This window comes from Neolamprologus multifasciatus, chromosome 3, assembly GCF_963576455.1.
Source record: "Neolamprologus multifasciatus chromosome 3, fNeoMul1.2, whole genome shotgun sequence".
NCBI classification, from domain to species: Eukaryota; Metazoa; Chordata; class Actinopteri; order Cichliformes; family Cichlidae; genus Neolamprologus; species Neolamprologus multifasciatus.
The window spans coordinates 19,769,649-19,789,929 of record NC_140441.1 but is presented as its reverse complement, the minus strand read 5'-3'; the positions used below and the strand labels follow the sequence as shown (position 1 = coordinate 19,789,929).

At 43.4% G+C, this 20,281-nt stretch overlaps 2 protein-coding genes across 7 annotated transcripts; one reads left to right on the top strand and one right to left on the bottom strand.

The window, feature by feature from the left end:
- Window positions 1-6,785: 6,785 nt before the first annotated feature.
- sst5 (somatostatin 5) lies at window positions 6,786-8,103 on the top strand. Its single transcript, XM_085153776.1, has 2 exons — window positions 6,786-7,009; window positions 7,128-8,103. Exons 1-2 carry the CDS (start codon window positions 6,887-6,889, stop codon window positions 7,296-7,298), a joined length of 294 nt encoding a protein of 97 aa, XP_085009902.1. The 5' UTR covers window positions 6,786-6,886; the 3' UTR covers window positions 7,299-8,103.
- A 613-nt stretch (window positions 8,104-8,716) lies between these two features.
- trip6 (thyroid hormone receptor interactor 6) lies at window positions 8,717-16,735 on the bottom strand. Of its 6 annotated transcripts, none has more exons than XM_085153775.1 (11): window positions 16,263-16,734; window positions 16,118-16,164; window positions 14,092-14,302; window positions 12,897-13,000; window positions 12,687-12,800; window positions 11,980-12,567; window positions 11,774-11,870; window positions 11,501-11,670; window positions 11,211-11,389; window positions 10,976-11,096; window positions 8,717-10,528 (listed from the first exon to the last, which is right to left on the bottom strand). In XM_085153775.1, exons 3-11 carry the CDS (start codon window positions 14,291-14,293, stop codon window positions 10,397-10,399), a joined length of 1,707 nt encoding a protein of 568 aa, XP_085009901.1. In that variant the 5' UTR covers window positions 14,294-14,302; window positions 16,118-16,164; window positions 16,263-16,734; the 3' UTR covers window positions 8,717-10,396. The 6 variants fall into 6 exon arrangements, with proteins under 6 accessions (XP_085009901.1, XP_085009899.1, XP_085009897.1 ...); XM_085153773.1 differs by having other exon boundaries at window positions 16,520-16,734; XM_085153771.1 differs by having other exon boundaries at window positions 14,092-16,164; window positions 16,263-16,735.
- Window positions 16,736-20,281: the final 3,546 nt, after the last annotated feature.

The window sequence follows — 20,281 nt, the reverse complement described above, 5'->3', positions numbered from 1 at the left end:
AAGGGCGAAAGAAAGAGGAAGGAAAAGAAAAACAGAAGGGGAGAGGGACAGTGAGAAAGGGGGGAAAAAAATATCTCCTGGATCACCTGTTGAGAGAAAAAGAATAGAAAACAAGCAAAAAACAAAACAAAACAAAGCAACATACTAAACACAACACCATTGCATTAATCTAGCTAAGTGTAAACAGCAGTAAATACTAAATATTGAATGTTGTTGTGCAGCACGCAGGACAGACAGCGCACAATGTGCTTTGAAGTAGCAGCCAAGAAAGGTGTGATTTAAGTCTACGATCAGTGAACACCCGTGTGCACACCTGTGTGGATCGGTGCGCTTGTATTCAAATGGTTTCCCCATGTAATGGTCTGCTAGAGGATGTAGAGAGCCATAGCCCCGTCCCCCAGGGCATGAAGCAGGCATGGAGGAGATCCAGGCCCCAGACATCCAGAGGCCCCAGAGTGCAAGAGCCCAAGGAGGACCACCGGAGGGGCATCCGTGCCACCTTCATGGGAAGGGCTGAGGATCCCCAGATGAGGGGTCACCCAGTAGCCACCGGGCAGAAGCTAGAGGGGGCTGCACCGGCGTGCCCGCCGGCTCTGCCGGCAGCCAGCTGTGCCAGAGTGAACCGAGCCGCAGGCACAGAGGCCGGAGGCCCGAGGGCCCTCCGCACCCCGGAAGAGGCCTGACCGAGCAACAGGCGCCAGGCCCCGCCAAGTAGCCACCGGGAGTGAGCTGGTACATACCTGAGCGCCCAGCCCCGGACACCAAGAACCAACAATGCACCGACCCCTGAGGGCATCAGTCACCGGCAGGGAGTGTGGTGAGGGGAGATAGGCCTCTACACTTGGAGGGCCTGGGAGTTCCCAGAAAGGTGGAGTTTAAGACCCGACCTGACATATAGACACAGACAAACAGACACACACAGACACAGACATGCATTCCCACCCTCATGCACACATATACAAACTCACAAACCAACTCACAAACTTTCTGTTTGTGAGTTGGAGCCAATTCAAAGAACGCTGGCTTAAGGGGGGAGGAGTTAAATGGGTTGTTTCAAACAGAAGATGAACAACAGCTTGTATTTTAATGCTTTATGATTAAACTGACACCGACCTTCTTCAATAAAATGTAAGCTTCCATCAACAAAGTTTATTCGTTGAGTCTTTAATATTTTTGATTTTTCATGGTTTGCAAAGAAAAACAAAAAGTAGTAGATATGTCTCTGCCAGACACATGCATTGTATTTATACACAGGGGTATAAAGGATTTTGTGTATCTGTCCTTTTAGCAGTTGAGCTGAATCAGTCTGTTAGAGAAGATGCTCTGCTGCCTGACCAGTAAGTGGTTTGATCAGTCACTTCCTCTCCACAATAACTTCAAGTCTTCAGTTTGCAGCCAATCACAGAGCCAGCCTTCCTGATTAGTCCGTTGGTGTCATCAGCTCTGATGCTGCATCCCTCCTCAGACCACAGCAAAGTACACAGCACCCACCACAGCTAACAGACAGAAAACTCAATAAATAAGCTTTCTCAGCTCTGTATACAGCCTGGTCTATACAGGTCTACCAGTTCAGCCTGTGATCGATGTGGATGCCCCTGTTGTGCCAAAAAGTGATTGTCTACTCAGATAGTTGTCTGCCAAATCAGTTTTTGTCTGCCAAAAACTGATTGCTCGTATTTAAACTGCTATAAGTAACTTGTTGGGCTATAATATGTTAAACATATGTCAAATGCATCCCTTATGGATGACATAAAGTCATCTTGAGCCACAAACAACATTCGTGTAACAAGGTAGAAGCCGCAATCAGTTTTTGGCAGTGACTTTTATATAACCTTTATTTATGCAGTTAAAAAAATGTACTCCTCCAAAATTGTACTCCTCCACCACCAGGAGAAACGCAGGTTGTGTAGCTGTCCTCCCAATCGTCTCTGGTATCCTCATTCAGTGAGCAGATATCCCACCCACAGACCACTCCACAAAATCGTTCAGTCATCAAATTCTGCAGAATCACAATATTTCTGTTGGTGGCATATGCTGGAGATGTACTCAAAACCTTCCTTGTATGAGGTGAACATGAATGGAGACAGTGTAGTCCACGCTTGCGCTCCTACTGCAAATAATTGAGATGTTTCAGTCTATATAATCAACATATGATGCTAACAGTGACCATTAAGTTAATGGTCACTGTTAGCATCTCTCTTATCTGGTCTTACCTGTTGACACTCAAAGGTGATAAGGCAAAGAGCAGCAGCACACTGGAACATATTCATGGCACTAGTAAGCAACACATAACACTGCGGACTTGTTAGCTGTGTCCCATTTCAGGGTCTGCACGCTTGAAGTACGCGCACTAGGCGTACTACGTACGGTGCGTACTATAAGTACGAGAAGTGCGGAAGTGAGAGGCTTGTGAAATGGGACGGTATATGCTTCGTCGCGCTGTTCAGGTTGCCTAGCAACCATGATACTAACCACGAGACACGTTACATACAGCTTTGTTTGACATAAATGAAGGAGAAAAATGTTTTGTTGGTCATTCAGTTTTTGTCATGACATCACTTTGATTAGTTGAGTATCTGAGGCTGAGACCACAGGACTGTAAAACATGATTCAAGGGCTTCATTTCTGTACTGAACAGTCATTTAAGACTAGCTAGTAAATAATAATTAGTTAATGTTGTTCATGAGACTAAAGTCATCTCACTATGGTAATGTAAATATCATATGGCCAATATTATAGTATTGTCAGATTATTATCTATCTATCTATCTATCTATGACTGACTTTAATTATCCATAAAATCATCAAGATTCTCTGTAAGATTAAGGTCGACTATATATATATTTAGAAGTAGAGGCTTTAAAACCAAGTTAACGCTGAAAGTACAAACATCACTAATGTCACACAACTTGGCCGGCATGTGGCCAACAGCAATGTTTTAATGTTCTTCGTTATTAAACATTCGCACATGAATAAGTGACGTCATATTCAGTACTTACTTTTGACAGTTCACTCTTCGGCCGCTCCCTTCTTGCAGCAAAATTATCCACACCTACCGCCGCGCTATGAATTGTGGGATATATGGGACCACGAAGCGTGCACCGGACCACGCTTGATATTTGGGGAAATCGACGGCGCATTTGTAGTGTGCATTTGAAGTACACTTCGAATTGGGACAGCCGTCGTCGCGTGGCGGTGACGTAACCGCACTTAAAATGCGTACTTCAAGCGTGCAGACCCTGAAATGGGACACAGCCGTTGTGTGACTGTCACCCACGCAAAGTCTGCTATCGTGACGCTATGAAGAGCACAGTCAGACCGAGTCGACCTGAAAGGTGTCAGTCGTGTTCAGACTCACCTGTGCAGTAAGAAGCTGTGAGGCGCCCACACTGGCGTGGACGTCTGCGGTGTAAAAACACCCGTGATGATTCACTTCAAAGTAACTTTTAAAAAAGAGAAAAAAAAAAGAGGCAAAAAGACACATTTTAGGCCTTAATGTAAACTGCGAACCACGTTTGACGTGAAAACTCGCTGAAGTCAGAAAATGGATGAAAACGCGATGCTACAGCGACACCTAGTGCTGAAAGCGGGGTGTGTCACTGACTGCCAGCTTTGATGAAGAAATGAAAACATGGCACACAGGAAGCGCTTGAATAAACAGATTTCGCTACATAATAACGAAATTGATCATAAACGTCATAAAGCCTAATAGATGAAGGTTTTCTGGAGGCTCTGTGAGTGCCTCTAAAAATGCATCTGCATGCAGAGTAGCAAGAAAGAGGATGAAAACTGCCAACTCAAGCACAGGAAGCAACTAAATAGTAAATGTGCATCAGTATTAGATCATTTAATGTCAGCTGGTTGAGTGTCACTTTAAAAACTGGCATCAGTGAGTTAAAAATATCAGAATTTTACAGCATGGGTGGTGATTCTGTCTGCACCTGTTTTGTTATTATTATTATTATTATAGGTGATGTTATGTCACGGATCTCTCTGACAGTCATTAGGTTAAAACACCTGCTGTGGTAAGACTCTCAGTAAATATGACACCAGGTAACGATGGATATTTGGCTCTAGTGTCATACATGTCTAGTGTTTTTGTGAGCCACATTAGTATTTACTGAGGCGTTGACTCAGGGTGACTCAATTTTATTTATAAATCGCCAAATCACAGCAACAGTCACCTAAAGACGCTTTATATTGTAAGGTAAAGACCCTACAATAATACAGCAGAACCAGGCTCAGGGAGGAGCAGCCATCTGCTGTGACCAGTTGGGGATGAGGGGAAGGAGTCGAGACTAAAGACACACTGTGGAAGAGAGCCAGAGTTTAATAATATATCATGATTAAATGCATAAAGGTGTATAAACACTTGGTGAGTGACAAAGAAACACTGCATCATGGGAAGGCTGCAGCAGCCTAAAAATATCGTGGCACAACTATGGGAGGATTCAGGGTCACCTGATAAGAACAGGTCCAGATGTGACATTTGGGTCAGATGTCTCACATAGGCATCCTTATTCATTATCTCAGACCTCTCTATTTAATCCCAGGCGGCACAGCTGGATGCCCGCTCTGACTCAACAACGTCCAGAAAATGTTACTTTAAGTCAAGTCCCGTCATGATTAAAGACTGAGTAGTCAGACAGAGTCCTGTGGAGAGGACAGTCACAGAAAAGGTCACTTACTTTTTACAAAATGAGATGTGAAAATGATTTTTCTTCATTAGTTGGCCCGGTGTTCGAGCACTCCTTTATTCCAGCTGGTTGCTGAGAAGTTCTTTTAGAAATGTGATGACTTTTTTAAATGGCAGAAACAGTGTATCAAGTGAACATGTCAGTCACAATCAATAAAGCTGACTTGATAGTCGGTTTGCTGTGAATCAGTATTTAAGTATTTTTGTTAAACGTTTCTTAAAAACATATCTTCACCAAGTTCTTGATGTTTTTCTGACTTCCTGTCCTGCTGAAAGAGTAGAAAACTGAGTAAATGCAGTATTTATACCTCCAAGCAGGCGTCAGAATCGATCCAGCAGTACCAGAAATATTACCATTTGTATTTTTCACACTTCTCCTCCTTTTCAAAATTTGCCTACATTACCCACAATGCAACCACTGACTACTCTTTCAAAGAGTTGAGGATGTTAAGCCTGGGATTGTCATGGCTCTGGGTCAGCTGGCCCAGTGTTTAGTGGTTTTTGGATAGTTTAGTTTTTTTAAATTTGATTCTATGAATTCCCAGTGTTGTGTTTTGTTTATATGATTTCTTGTATTTGTTCTCTTAGTGTATTTAATCGATGTTCGTGCCAGAATGACCAACAAAGCTGCAATGGCTGACTAGTGACAAATATTGGGTGAAGAACGGGACACCATCCCACAGCAGTGTCTGACCAAGCAGGTGGCCAGCAGGAGGAGGTGCTGCTCAACCCACAAGTGGATTTTCATTACAAATGTAGCACCATTTAAGGTGGAATAAACTTTCCAACAGTATAAGATTTATTGCCAAGAAAAACTGTTAGAACAAAGAAATAGTTAACCAAACACAAACTTAGTTTATTAATGAAATGATGTAACCTATTATGATGCAACACGAGCTTCACATAAACGTTACTCGACAGCATTTACATCCTCGGTGGTTGCACTCCATCCGTCCTTCGAGCAAGCAAAGCAAAGCAGCCTAAATCATGACGCCACCTCCGCCGTGCCTTTCCTCCTTCATTGTGGAGCATCATGGGGACTTTCCAGTGTTGAACATTTCACTGTGTTTTTGCAGCACTAGTTTCCCTTGTGGTGTCCTTTCACTGACGCCATCTTCACCGTCTTCTTCTGACAGTGGACTCATGAATACAGACAACAAGGACCACAACCTCAAAAATGATGGGCAGCATTTGTTTAAACAAATATCTAGATGTGAAACTGTGGTTTGAGGGAAGAAATCTTCCCAGCCCGGGCGGATCCCTGCTGCTACTGAGAAGAGGAGGTGAAAAAATGAGTAAGCGGGATGGAAACTCAATCACAGAGAAAGCATTTGAAGACACACAAAACAGAGGAGGAGTGTGTTTCTTTTAGGGGCAACCCTGAAATTTCTCTTTGTGTTAGTCTTTAATGTTACTTAAATAGCAACTTTCTTCTAAGTTGAGAACTCAAAGCACTTTCTACTGTAAGTGTAAGTGTCACCAGACACTCCAGCGGATGTGTCAGGCTCAGCATCTTGCCGATAGAACCCGCTCTACCACCACCACTACACTTACATCGAGCGTTTTGTTGGCGAGTTGACATTTAGATGTTAACTCCTCTACTCCTTTATTTCCCCATTGACTCAAAGTGACGATGGTGTGAAGGGTGGGGGAGTGTTGGACGGGTTAGCTGTGTCCAGGCAGCCTCATTAACATTTGAGTCACACTGTGTTATTAGCGGCACTGAACGGTGTCCGGAGCTCATGTTGCGCTCCAGACCTCCAGACTGCATTAAAGTTAATGCAGCATGAGTGCCGATTGGCCTGAAAACCACCTCTGTCACTTTTTGTCGGATGCGTTTGGGAGGTGGTTCGTCCACGCCACCGTGCCCAGTGATGACCTTATCCTGTCCGGTGACACGTCTGTTCACAGCCTCTGTCACACACACACACCTCCTCACTGCCTCACAGCCAATCCTCTCCACCAATCACATCCTTTTGTTGGCTTGAGGATGAGGAGGATTTGAAGATGAAGGTGCCTATTTATCAGCTCAGCTCATCATGATACCCTTCAGCTCCTGCACCTCCTACATCCCGATTGGTTAGGGTTTCTTATAGTTTGGGGATTTTTGCAGCACCGCTCATCTCCAGCGTTGAAAGCAGAGTCCGGGAACGTAAGAGCTGAGTTGTTCTGTCTGCGGTTTGAGGCGGAGATGTTTCGCTCTCAGGTGCTTCTCGTGGCTCTGGGTTTGTCTGTGCTGCTGGTGCGGGTGAGCACGGCTCCATACAGCGACATGCTGACAGAAACACTGAGAGCAGACCTCACAAATGACAAGGTGAGTAAATGCTGCATCAGGAGCTAAAATATATAAACTATTTTGTACTGGAACAGGTGTTTGAACTTCCACGCAGTGCCTGAGGAACCCCGTCCCCTCCGTTTCTGTCCTCCTTTAGGATCTGACTCACTGGCTCTTGCTGAAGTTCATGGCTGAACTGATGGCGGCGAGACGAAACGAGACGCGGCGAGGCAGGGAGGAGGTGACGAGGCGACACCTCTCTCTGTCCCAAAGAGAGCGCAAAGCAGGCTGCCGCAACTTCTTCTGGAAGACTTTCACCTCCTGTTAACAGCAGGAGTATCTTTTGTTTTTACGGATCAGCCGACGCATGTTTGCTTTCTTTGTGGTAACCGGATTATTTACCGTAAGATAACAAATGTGCAGATACTTTAAAAGTTTTAAAGACTAATAAAATTATGTTTCAAGATCGGCAGGTACACACTTCTGAAATAAATTTTCTGATTTTAAATCCTGAATTCTCGCTTTTCTGTGAAGCTGGTACCGATGAGATATCCCGATTCTGTCTACATCAAACCCCAGCTTTCCTGGATCCTACATTTCCCACAATGCAAGTCGATATCATCTTTTGGTAATGTGTTTTGGTTTTTTCCTTACTTTTGAACACAGTGCAGCAGATAGCATTAGAGGGAAATCATTCACAGATAGATACAAGTTACTTGATAAAGCCATTTGAAAACATGAGTGACTGGCTCAGCTTGCAATGTAAAAAGCATTATATAAATCACAGATAGCACCGATTAACCTGGCGAATGTAACGAATACCTGGACAGCACCGTTACGCATTAGTCTCCCCGCAGGAAGAAAAAGATTCTGGGTCTGAAACCTGTGCAGAGACTTGTCAGGATAACTGGTGATTTACATACATGAAATTCACTGAACTGCATGTTTAATGTGCAGCCCTAGTTTTATACGGCTAAAAAAAAAAAAAAAAAAAGGCACTGCCTGCACATGCAGAGCACTGTGCAGTTGCATTAGGAGCAACATGTAACACTACGATTATTTCTTTTTACCTAAAATAAAGACGTTTTAAATTTGACTTCCATATATGCAAAACCACATAAATCCAGCAAAAGTCTCTATAATTTATTCAGCGACTGAAAATCAGCTGCAACCATCTCCTCAAATGCAAATGATAACCAAATCAGGTAAGTCTGAAAATTCAAGTGGCTATTTGCTTGGAACAAACACAAATTTTGGTGCCTGTGCCCACTTTTTAGACCTCAGCCAAGTTTGTGATTGTGATAACTCGAGAACGAGGAGACGTGGGAGCTTCAAACTGAATATTTCAGATGAATCTCTGTGACCTCAAACTCAAGGTCAAAGGTCAAGTTGTCTGAAAATTTTGTGAATGTGATGACTTGAGAAGTCACTGAGGTGTAGCACTGATGGTTGTTTTAAAAGATTGTTTTAGTTATCAGCAGCACTTGATGGTGTTTGTTAAAATGCCAGAATCACCTCTTTGCTAACGTTTTAACCACTGAGCTCCAACTCAGCACTTTAAACTGAATCCACAACAAGGATCGTAATCCGTGACTGAAAAGGAGAGAAAACTCCAAGATCCGAGGAGCGTGACGCATGCTGGCGTGATTCAGAGTGTTGAGTGAGTTGCGAGCACTGTGAAATGTTTAAAAAAAACAAAACAGATTAGCACATCACGAGATAAATGAAGAGATGCCGACGACTGGAGCGTTTTAAAGTGATCGTGTTGTGTCACCAAAACAAAAGCAGAATTCACACAAATACACAAATACACAAACAGTTTCAAATCAGGACAGTTATGGAGCTGAATGACATCCTTGAGGTAAGGCTTTCACATTTCTAGCCCTTTAAGTTAAACACGTACAAAATGCGGACGGAGAGACAAGAGGTTAAACACAATTATAACAAATACTGCAGCTCCAAAGGCTCAGAGAGTATGACTACTTTGCCTCCATAAATGAAGACTTGTAATCAAAAACAAAAAAAATATCTTTAAGGGGGATAAACAAAGTCATCACCTCAAAAGAAAGGGGACCCTATCATGCTTTTCTTTACTTCTTTATTTCCAATTACTGTGCTAAACTGTAGGTGATGTCATAGAGTAGGCTTAATCATAGGCACATTAGACCTGCTGGTCTAACCATTTGTTTGTGAGGGGCAGCCAATCAAAAGAGAGCTGGTTTTAAAAGAAGGGGAGGCGCAAAAACAGCTCAGACCGAGAAAGTAACTTTTTGATTATTTCAGACTGAATCATTGCAAAGCTGCTCTACTTGAGTTCAAAATTACAGCACAACAGGTCCCCATTCAGCACTCATTACCCCCTAACGGTGCCTTCACACCAAACGAGAAACAAGTTTCGCTAACAACGATAATCCATAAGTCATCTGCCCCTTCAAACAGATTATCACTTTTAAATGCTTTTTTCCTTTTTAACGTTTCCCCAAATGGCACATTAAACAAACTCTTTACAAGAGGCTTTGAGCTTTTGCACACCAGGATGCCTCGTAAGTGAGCCACACCCTGTTTTCCATTAGACAAAGTGAGTTTGACTTCATTGCACCGTCATTTTCAATGTAACATGTCAAGTATCAAACAAACAAGCATCAAACAAAGATTGTGTTTCGTAGACATTCAAAAATGGCAAAAAAAGAGAGAAAAGAGTCTTATTACAAGTTATGAGTAAGCGACTAGTAACATGATGCTGTAATGCTGAGAAGCGTGACAAAGAATCTGTCCTAACAAATCTCGTTCTAAAGAAAAATAAGCTATTGGCTGTCAAACTGCTACACATTCTTATCGTCTACATTTCCTGCTCTATCAGGCTACGCCACCGCACTGCACTACAGGCTACACGCGTTCCACAACAACCCGCAGCAGATTCACTCAAACCCACCTGTTATGTACAATCACAGTTGTTTTTGTGTGCTTTTAATATGCATTTCGACGTAAAACGCTGCCTACTCTCTAGCCTGGTTCAGACAAACCATAGTCCTGATTATCACGTGTCCCTTATGTGGAAAAAAATCCTTATTTTCAGGTTGAAATCTGTAACGTCCGTGTGTGCTTTCATTGTCTTTGAAAGTGTTAAAAATAAAATAAAATGACATGTGCAAGGAATATGTGGGCAGTACCGGAGTGGATGAATGATAAAGTGGAGCCCAAGCTGCCTGCAGGTCAGGCCACTGTCGTACAAACGCTGAGCTAAACATTACAAACGATGTACCAAAGAGTAAAGGAAATGAAGCGGGAGAAGCCGAACACTAGTGAGGAGGAAGTAAAAGTAACGATTTTCTACCGACACTGTGAGTGAACAAGCTGCTATCAATAATGTGCCGGCTGTCCGTGGATCTGTGAGGCCAGGAGCGAGGAGGTTCAGGTAGAGATTCGTTAGCAGTCGGTGGAGATTTTGGCCGAGAGGTCCTGGATGCGGCGTGCGCTGCAGCTCTTGCACAGGATGTGGCCGTCCAGCGGGTAACAGCCTCGACCGTCGCCTTCAGACGACAGCAGGAGACCACATTCCTGACGAAAAGAGGCACTCCGGTCACTTCAGATAAACTCTCACAAGGACTGCCTAATTTTGTGTTTTGAACTCTTCGTCAGCTATGATCAGCAAGTCCACATTTAAATACAAATTTAGATTCCCCAGATTACTGTGATTGATTTATGTCAACACAATGAGCTGTTTCCACCTAAACCTGCAGTTTAGAGATTAGCAACTCCATGCTGATGTTTATTGACTACTTTATTCTCACAAGAGAGTTCACTGTGTTAATTATATGTAATGTTTAATGTAACCAGGCTTTCTTCTGCCTTGGAAAGGCACCGGCATTGAGCCTGTTACTCTATTTTCCTGAAACTGATCCCTTATTCCTCTTATTTTTAAATAATTTATTCTCAGAAAAAAGGAAATTCATAAAGCTTTTCCTCGATATATGCCAAGAGATCTGCTTGATTGGGAAAGCTCACCTCACAAACGTAACAATTAACATGGAAGCTGCGGTCCAGGGCTACAATCCTGACGGTCTCCTCCTGCCCCGGCTCGGGCATGATGGGCTCCCCACACACCGAGCAGCGCGGCGCGTACTTCCTGTCAGACACAACAAGCATCCAAGCTCAGAGTTAGTTTAAGCACCTCTGTCTCGGCCTCAGTGCAGAGTCGCAGCCTGCAAAGGCTGTTTAGCTCGCACAGTTCAGCGATTACCTGTGAAAGTCCTCTATGCAGTGTATCTGAGACGTGGCGTCCACTGTGAAGGGCACGCCGTCCAAACAGCAGTTACAAATGACACACGTGAAGCAGCGAGGGTGGTAGGCTTTCCCCATGGCTCGCAGGATGCGGTCCAGAATGGGTTTGGAGCACTTTGAGCAGCGCTCTAGTGTGCTCTTAAGAAAAACGGATGGAAATAAAAACAGGGTTGAGAGAGGACCGCTGAAAGACGAGGGAGAGCAAATCTGTCTGGTTTGAGGAAATATGAAAACAGCTCATTCACGTACGATGTAACAGCTCTCGCAGTAACTCTTCTTGTCGAGAGCGTAGAAGGGTTGCCCTCGCAGACGTGCGTGGCAGGTGATACACGTGAAACACTCCACGTGGAAAACCTGCTCCATGGCGATGCAGCCGCTGCCATCGCCGACCACGTTGTCTCCGCAGCGGGCGCAGCGACCTGAAGGTCGACGTGGAAACAGACAAGAAAAAAGTCATTAAGATGAGCTTTCCTCTTAAATTATTATTTATTCCTGTGATGTGCCACTAGTAACAACTGATACCAAAATAGTCCTCAGCAGGCGGGTGGTTCATATCATACACCAGCTTCTTGGTGAGCCGATCCAGCTCTTCCTCAGGCCTGGTCGTTGCTGCCCCCTGCTGGAGGAAAGAGGACACATAAATCACACAAAGTTTGATTTTTCAGAACACCTGGACTACAAATAAATTTGTGTTTGTTGTATGAAAAAAATAGAAGTTGTGTTTCTACCTTGCTCGACTGATAACCTGGACCCTGTGCGGCTGCTGGCCCGGTCTGATTTTCCATCGCTCTCTTAGACACAGGAAGCTGGTTAACTCTTCCTCCAGACCCTGAGCCGCTCCCCTTATACCCCCCCTCAGAGTGCATCTCCTGAACCTGTGAGCCGGGATGTGGAGGGTACCAGCCCTGGGGAGCGGTTTGAGTCTGGGGCGGGGGTCGTGACACGTGCTGGCGAGGAGGAGGCGGAGTGTATGCCTGTTCAGCCTGCCTCCCTGTCTGAGAGTAGGTGACTGGCTGCGCTGTCTTGACCTGGACGCTGAACCTGGGCCCCGTAGGAGTGGACGCTGTGGTGTAGGAGGCTGGGACGGGCTGAGGGTAAGGTTTAGGGGTAGAAGTGGTGTAGTAGTCCTGCTGGTGGGAGGTGGAGTACTGAGGTGTCTGATGCTCATTGGGGTAGGGAGGTGCTGGGTGGTATTGGCTCTGGGGATGAGGGTTGTAGCTCATGGATGGGCGACCCTGAGGAGGGGCAGCGCTCTGGTGTGCAGGCTTGTAGTGATCCGCTGAGAGGTATTTGTTGTAAGGCACGTTGTCATAGAGCTGTGGGGAGGCGGAGAATTAATAAACAGGCAAATAAAGAGAGATATCAACATTATTCATTGTTTAATTTATCAATTAAGTACATGTAAATCATTTTGAGCTAATCAAGCTTGCCGTACTTGAGTGCTGGAGTCCTGCGGGTGGCTGTCCAGATCAGCCAACATACTGGTGAGGGAGTCAATTTCAGCATCGATTTTGGAGTGGTAGTTTGCTGGCTTCTCTGGGCCACGATGCTAACACCAGAACAGCATAAGAAACATGTCAGCTGGTTCTGAAACCCTTCAAATCTTTAGTTTCTTGTAGGCAAAGCTACTGACATGTCCACTCACCATCATCTCGTAGCTGTCCATGTGAGGGCTCCAACTGCGGTCTTCTTTAGGACCGTGTGGAGACGGGTAATAGTGATCACCAGATGAATGATGCATGGGTCCACCTAATGTTTTAGAGAACAGATATTGGAAATGAATCCAAAACTGTCTTTGACAACAATTTTTTTAAAGCACAACATCACAAAGCAGATCTTCACTAAAAAGATTCGCTCTGACATTCATGCGATGCATCGCTGGTTGCTGAAACACTCGTTCTACCCACATTAACCACGAGAGATCTTTCAGTCATGATTCTAATATGAGTAAGAAACGCTACAGTCCTGAATCTGTTTCCAATTAAACAAAAATCAAAAAAGTGAAGAGTCAGTATTCCAGCATAGCCACATCCGATTTGTTTCTATCAGACTTTTAGTCACTTACTTCTAAATATTCTCATTGTTTTACCCCTGAAATACACCAGTGTTTCAGGAGTGTCCCCAAAGTGGATCTCTCCTCTGTATCACTTAAGAATACCATGGCTTCCTTTTTTTAAATGGAGGCAAAAGATACAGGGAGGAGTCACCTCAAGGCGCTTCATTCTTTAAGGTAAAGACCCTACAATCAAACCCCTAATGAGGAAGCAACTGGCGACAGTGGGAAGGAAAAACGTCCTTTTAACAGGAAGCAACCTCCGTCAGAGCCAGGCTCAGGGAGGGACAGCCATCTTCTACGATCGGTTGGGGAAAGAAAAGAAAAAAAGGACATCGCTGGGAGAAAGACATCAGACACAGGAACACGATAAAGAATCTGGTAAATTTTCAAATTAAAAGACCTTGCTTCGACCACAATCTCCACTTCTAAAACTCTGACGATGTGATATGACACCATGTAAAAAGGATAGAAGAAAACAGCGTCACAGCCACACACTCGGTGTATTTCAGAGGTCAGCAGAAACATTTAATACTAAAAAGACTTAAACACAGACTTTATTTGTGAACTCCGACTGCTAGAGCCTTCCTAAATATAACTGCTACAGGAAGGGATGATTATTCAGCCTAACATCTGCACATCAGTAGCAGAGGATGGATATCATGCAGAGTTTATAGAGTTTTATGATTTTACAGCTCCTTTCTCCTGATTGTAACATAAAAACATCAGTGAGTTGAGTTTCAGATGCTTTCAGGATGATACAGCGCGTGCCGAGTAGCCTTCTTACCTGTGGGCCCAGTTGCCATGTACCTGTTGGCCATCCCTCCTCCTCCATTCTGATCGTAAGGACCATATTTTGGTCTGAAATCGGGCGTGCCCTTCTTCATAGGGGCTCGATAGATTGCTCCACCAGCAGAGTGGGACATCTGGGGGGCGGCTCGCTCTGGGCTGTCCAGAGTCCTCGGTGGCAGCCAGGTGGGACCGGACATGGCAGGTGTCTGAGGTGATGCAAACATTTATGTCACATTTTTCTGTACATAAAAGTTCATTAATACAATATGACTGATACGTGCTTTTAACCTGTAACAATAATAAGAAAATTGACTTTAACCTCCTGGTTTATTTTTCATGCTTTTAGGCTTAATTTGTGTATTTGAGCTCAGCTGTGGCTGTTTTGCGCATTTATGCCAGAGGTAACCAATGGAAACTAAGGGATGCTTCAGACTTTGTTTCCTATGGCAACGGGCACACACGGCTTGAACAATGGGCTTCTGGTTGAAGAGCAGGAAGAGAGAAGCTGGACTGCAGGGCTCGGGGATTTCCAGCAGGATCGCACACGCCTGAAAACATGTGCGAGTGTGTTTTTGTGCGTTTCACGACACAAACGGTGACGGAAAAGATCGCCAGCACACCCGTTCACACACACAGATGTACAGTGACATAAACAGGTGCAAATCTGCATCTGTTTATCCGCCACAATAGTTATTGTCTTTTCATGTTTACACACCAGTATCATTTATTTCCAAATGAAGCTGGGACAAAAACGTGGCAGGAAATGTTGTACCGTGATATGTATCTGTATACGCATAAACACCTGGCTCATAACAATATACTATGTATTCTCAGGACAAGCTCACAGCTGAGCTGAAAAAGTGCTGACCTGCACGTGAGGGGCGTAAAGCCGCTCCTGTTACATAAGAAAAAAAACATCTGACATGTTTTACTGTTATCTGTATTGTGTATTTTTGAGCAAATATGGCTGTAATAACACTGAGGCCAGACAGATTTCAGGCCATCACTTTGGTGTCTGCGCTTTCATCATTTTACAGAATACAAATATAGCTGACTCATCAAACTCTCCAGACAACATAAACCAAGAGCCAGCACATATGAATGCAAGCTATAGACACAAAGCTAAACTGGACTGAGAGGCACAGCGAATCACAGCTACGTACTGTCAGAGTGGAGAAATTAATAGCCCACTCAGACTGATTGTATGTGGGTCGTGTGGCCATCATAAGAGGATTATACTGACGGATGAGAAGATGAGGTAGTCACACAGAAAAACAATTCCCAAACATTAGATTTAAGCTTTTCCCCCTCCCCTATACCTTCATTATATTAAGATTTGGAGTCATTTATCAATAAACCACACAATGTCAGGATGGACTTTACATGATAATACACACTGACCACGTGGAAGAAAGAGTGACCCAACACCTCCACTGACGACCCGTTTTAACACCCCCTGTCTGAATCCGGATGAGCACACACTCAAATCCCAGGATCCAGAACAGGAAATTAATCCCATCTGTTATATCACTTAGACCGTCTTGTTACCTCTTCATGTGGAGTGAAACACAAAGCTAAGTGTGTGAGCTGAGCTGGGCTGTACGGGAGGCGCAGCAACCCGTGAAATGTCAAAGTTGATGCTGACTGCAGCAAGAAGCATGAAGGAAACGGGAACAGAGGTACAGGACATCCGGGATTTTTGGAAAATCGAAATGAAATGCACTGGAAGCACTTTAGTAACACACAATATTAAAAGAATAACAGATTAAATTTAATCTGTTATTTATTTCTAATTTTAATAACAGGTCGTTATTTAGTAACATTTACGCTTTTATTCTGAAGCTCGCTGCTGTTTGCGTTAACTCATCTGACACAGTGTCGCCTGAAAAGGTGGCGATCTGTGCTAAACGGAGTAACAGGAAGACAAAATGACTGAAGTCATACCGGGAAACATTTTTTGTAAATATGTATACATTTTATTTTGTGCTATATAACACGAACAGCATCAGATCGTCTCCTACCTTTCACAGTACCGTTACAGAGAGCCTCCTCTCTCCCTCGGTGTCATCTAAAAATCCAGAAACACAGCAGGATAGTGAGGAAACAAGCAGGCGCATCACAGATACACGAGCGACATGTTTGTTCTGCTTTTCTGCGCTCACTAACATTTTTCTTCTCTCGTGAAAGACAAACTGCTCAGCTGCTCGTCCAAAACTGTCCTCCGTACCCCACACATGTAAAAACACACAGCATTTTAAGCGCTCCAAACCGGGGCTAACCGGCCGTGATTAACTTTAGTAACAGCCTTGTTTACTTGTTTGCTAGCCTGTTTTGAACTCGAGCAAAGCTCGTGCCTCTCCCTCGGGCTAACTTCAGCCGAACAGGAAACAAAGCAGCCAGCCAAAACGCACCACGACACATACCGTGTGAAATGAGCCACACCAACACGACCTACGCCTCCATCCAAACGCTCCCAGGCCGGGGAAAGTTGTCCCGGAGAAACTTTCCTTCTGCTTCGGCGTGGCTAACCTACTTTGTCCCGGATCCAGAGGCCTTTAGCAGCAGCAGCGGCGGCCGCAGATCCTCACTGCATTCCCACCGTGTGACGTCGTTGCTGCGCGTGTCTACGTGCGCGCGCACGGAGACGTGGGGGGTCCGTCACATCTACAGGCTGCCCCCCACCCCAAAAGAATACAGTCAAAACTCCAGACTGCTAAGTTTTAACAGAATAACCCCACAAGTGTAATCACACCAGTATATAGATTCTATTAAGTCTGAGACTGAGCTCTGCTTCCCTTTGGACTTCATACAGTATCATACAAGGTGGGAAAGTCATATGTTTCAGCACCCGAAACATTACCACCAGCTATAAGAGGCCAGCTTTAATAAAACACAGAAGCTCAGTAGATTACTATAAAATAATATGACCAGAATTCCCCAAAAAGGTGACTATGGTAAAAATTATACAAACCAAAATGTCTTGATGCATGCTCAATCATCCAGCTAAAGAAAACACAGAAAGTTGGGGAAAGTGGGTTAAAAAATGGCACAGTTAAGCAGATATTGTATTATCATTTAGGGTCGTTTTTCCTGTGCACAACGAAGTTTTTTTTGTCCCTCATAAACATGAAACAATCACTTTGAGTAAAATTGAGACGAATTATATAAAATTAGAGGTTTATTAGATCGTATAATTAGCCATTAAGGAAAATATGCTTCTTATATTGTTGTAAATTGAATGTTTACCAATCAAAGTTCATCTGACCAGATTCCATTTTAAACTTTACTTCTGTACTTATGTGACAATTAGTTAAAGTCAGAATTTGGAGCTTTCAGTGCATCTACCCTGATGACCCCCCCGATCTTTTTTCTCTTGCTTTTATGGTTTAATAACAGCGCTTGTGCTGACAGGTTTGGGCAAAACCTGATACCCGATGTTGTTATCTCAACATGATCGTGTGTGTGGACCAAAGACCGTGACGTTCAGCACTCATTTGCCTTTGTTTTGCGTGTGGGCTCCTTATCGTGCTGCAGCACGAGAACTGTCAACATAGAGTTGGGTGAAGAGAGTAGGATAGGGTGAAGGTGATTCAGTACTGGTGTCCAGCTCCAGACTTGATTAGCACTATGTTTCTTTTTGGGTTTTATACATTACAGTTTCATTCTGTCTCCTGTTTATCTGCATACTTCTGTCACTGTCACAAATGCCAAACTTGGATTAATCAGTAAACAGGAACTTTTTTCCCAGGTAGCCGCTGTAAATCATAGCCACTGTATAACCTTGTTCGATGACTCTTGCTTTTCCTCATTTGATTTCACTCTTAGGCAACCTCCTTCTAGAGCAACTTTTTCTCGCTTAAGCATTGCACTGTTTAAAAATCTTTTTTGAAACAAATCACTTGCCCCGAGGTTGCTTCTCTCATCTCTCTTCAAAGTGTTTTAGAGTGTCAGGCTAGCCACTAGTTCACTCTGAGGAAGCACATCTGTGGCAAACATAGCTCTGATGCCATGTTTGCCAACTTACCACTGATACTAAGCCCTTGGATTGGTTCCATCTGAAGGATACCACTCATGCAGATTGGACCTTTACAGAGGAGTTACTATTGTCAACAAAAAGGCAATTAAACATTGCATTTTTGTATTTTTGTATTATTGTATGGTCTTTACTTTATAATATAAAGCACCTTGAGGAAACTGTTGCTATGATGTAGCACTGTATAAATAAAATTGAACAGAATTGAAAAGACAATTATACTATTTATTCCAATGTATTCTATTTATTCTACATATTCACTTGCTTTGATCATAACTGTATTTACCTTTCTTAGATGGATATTTGAAGATATTCAAGGTTTCTATGTATACTCAGTCTTTTCCACAACACACACACACACACACACACACACACACACACACACACACACACACACACACACACACACACAGCCGTTAATATGGAGGTCAAGTACTAGTTCTATCAAGCTTCATCAAATCATGAGATTTGGGTCAGCTGCCCATCTCCCTTCGCTCCCCCTCTTCCTCCTCATACTCCACCCAGCACAGTGTTGGAGGCACATGGCTCTTTCCTCAAGGCACTGCTTCAAAGGAAGGGTTTCATATCATTTATTTTTCATTTCCCACTCTGTCTCTGCCAATAAGCGGACAAACAACCAGAGCTGCTCCCTGGGATCTCCCTGCTTCCTTGTCCTGCTCCTCCTCCTCTAGCTCTGTGCTGTTTGCCCTTATATGGCCATAGAGCTCTGTAATCACAGGCAGTTTGGGTTGATCTCTGTTATTGTTACAGGAGTTATCAACACTTTGGCACCAACTGGTGGATTTGAAGTCAAAGCATGGCTTCAGTCCATACATTATCAGATAAACAATATGGTCCTGTCCAGGCAACCAGGAAATCAAAAAACAAGGGGAAGCTCTTCATTTGAGAAGTGTAGAAGGTCCATTTGGGACTTTATTTTGATGTTAAATATTAACAACTCTGCATTTTATCAAAACAGGGCCAGTGGGTCGCTGATGGGCATTGACAGATGGGGCAAGATGCAGGAAGTCACAATGAGCGTTGCCCAGTCTTGCCAGCGGGACAGACTCAATGGCTTCCGGCCATTGGTGAACCCGTTTAGTAATGTTCTCACTTTTCCTCAACCACCCCCCTCATCCGTTCTTCTCACAATGCCTGGAAGTAGCCTAGACCTACATCTCCTTCTCTGTTTTCTTAACTGTTGTGTTCCTTTATGGTTTTTCCTTTTTTTTTCAAAGCACACAATTGATCTGAGCTCCATCCAAACAAATCAAAGCACAAGAGCACACAAAAACACTCAACGTCCCATGCAAACATCTTACTTCCGATTCACCTTTTCAAAGGATTCATATGAAAATGCGTTTGCATTTGATTTTGAAATCATCTTTTAGACACTGAATTGTAGGTAAAATATTTTATTAAAGGCTTATCAAACCTGAAAAAGCAAATTATTTGAACTTTCATTTGATATACTAATGCATTTGTTCAGTGGTTCTCACAGTGGGACTCCCAGTGATTTCAGACTTATATCCAAAAGAGTTGCAAAGTAATAAATTGTAAAACAGCATGCCAAAAAAGTACAAAACAAAATATCCATACTTATCTGTGTCCTTTTATTGCCATCTACATTATCACTGGAAACTCCCACATAATATGCAGTAAAGTCATCACTCGAAATACAAAACTACATTTTTACTTAATATAAATTTGTGCATTCGACTTAATCTTCTTTTGTTGGCTTACTTATATTGAGTTAAACGGGTATTTAGGATCACAGCTGTATAAATTTGTTTTTAATTTAATAATTTGCACTTCAGTAAGGAAAACGTCTGCAATTTCTATCACAAGGAGTGTGGTGCAGTGCATGGGCCATAGTGTGTTATATGGGGCACAATGCGGTGTATGGGACACAGTACAACATGTGGGGCATGAAGTGGTCTGTGTGGTACAGTGTGATATAAATGTACGCAATATATAAAGCATGCAGTGTTTAGAGTACACTGTGCTGTATCAAACTGTGTAACAGTGTAACAAAAACTGTAAACTCTATGCCTAATAATCTTTATTACTATTAAATAAATTCTTGTTAAATGTTTTCCCCTTTAAGACATATCAAGCCTGCAAAACACTGAGAACATGTAGTCTAGTTAAC

Bases quoted from the DNA above. Each gene is read 5' to 3' on its own strand.
- sst5 (XM_085153776.1), top strand. From the start codon at position 6,887: ATGTTTCGCTCTCAGGTGCTTCTCGTGGCTCTGGGTTTGTCTGTGCTG. The intron at 7,010-7,127 runs GTGAGTAAATGC...GTCCTCCTTTAG, and splicing joins CAGACCTCACAAATGACAAG to GATCTGACTCACTGGCTCTT.
- trip6 (XM_085153771.1), bottom strand. From the start codon at position 14,320: ATGTTTGCATCACCTCAGACACCTGCCATGTCCGGTCCCACCTGGCTG. The intron at 11,671-11,773 runs GTATCAGTTGTT...GTCGACCTTCAG, and splicing joins GCCTGCTGAGGACTATTTTG to GTCGCTGCGCCCGCTGCGGA. The intron at 11,390-11,500 runs GTACGTGAATGA...GTTTTTCTTAAG, and splicing joins ACTGCGAGAGCTGTTACATC to AGCACACTAGAGCGCTGCTC.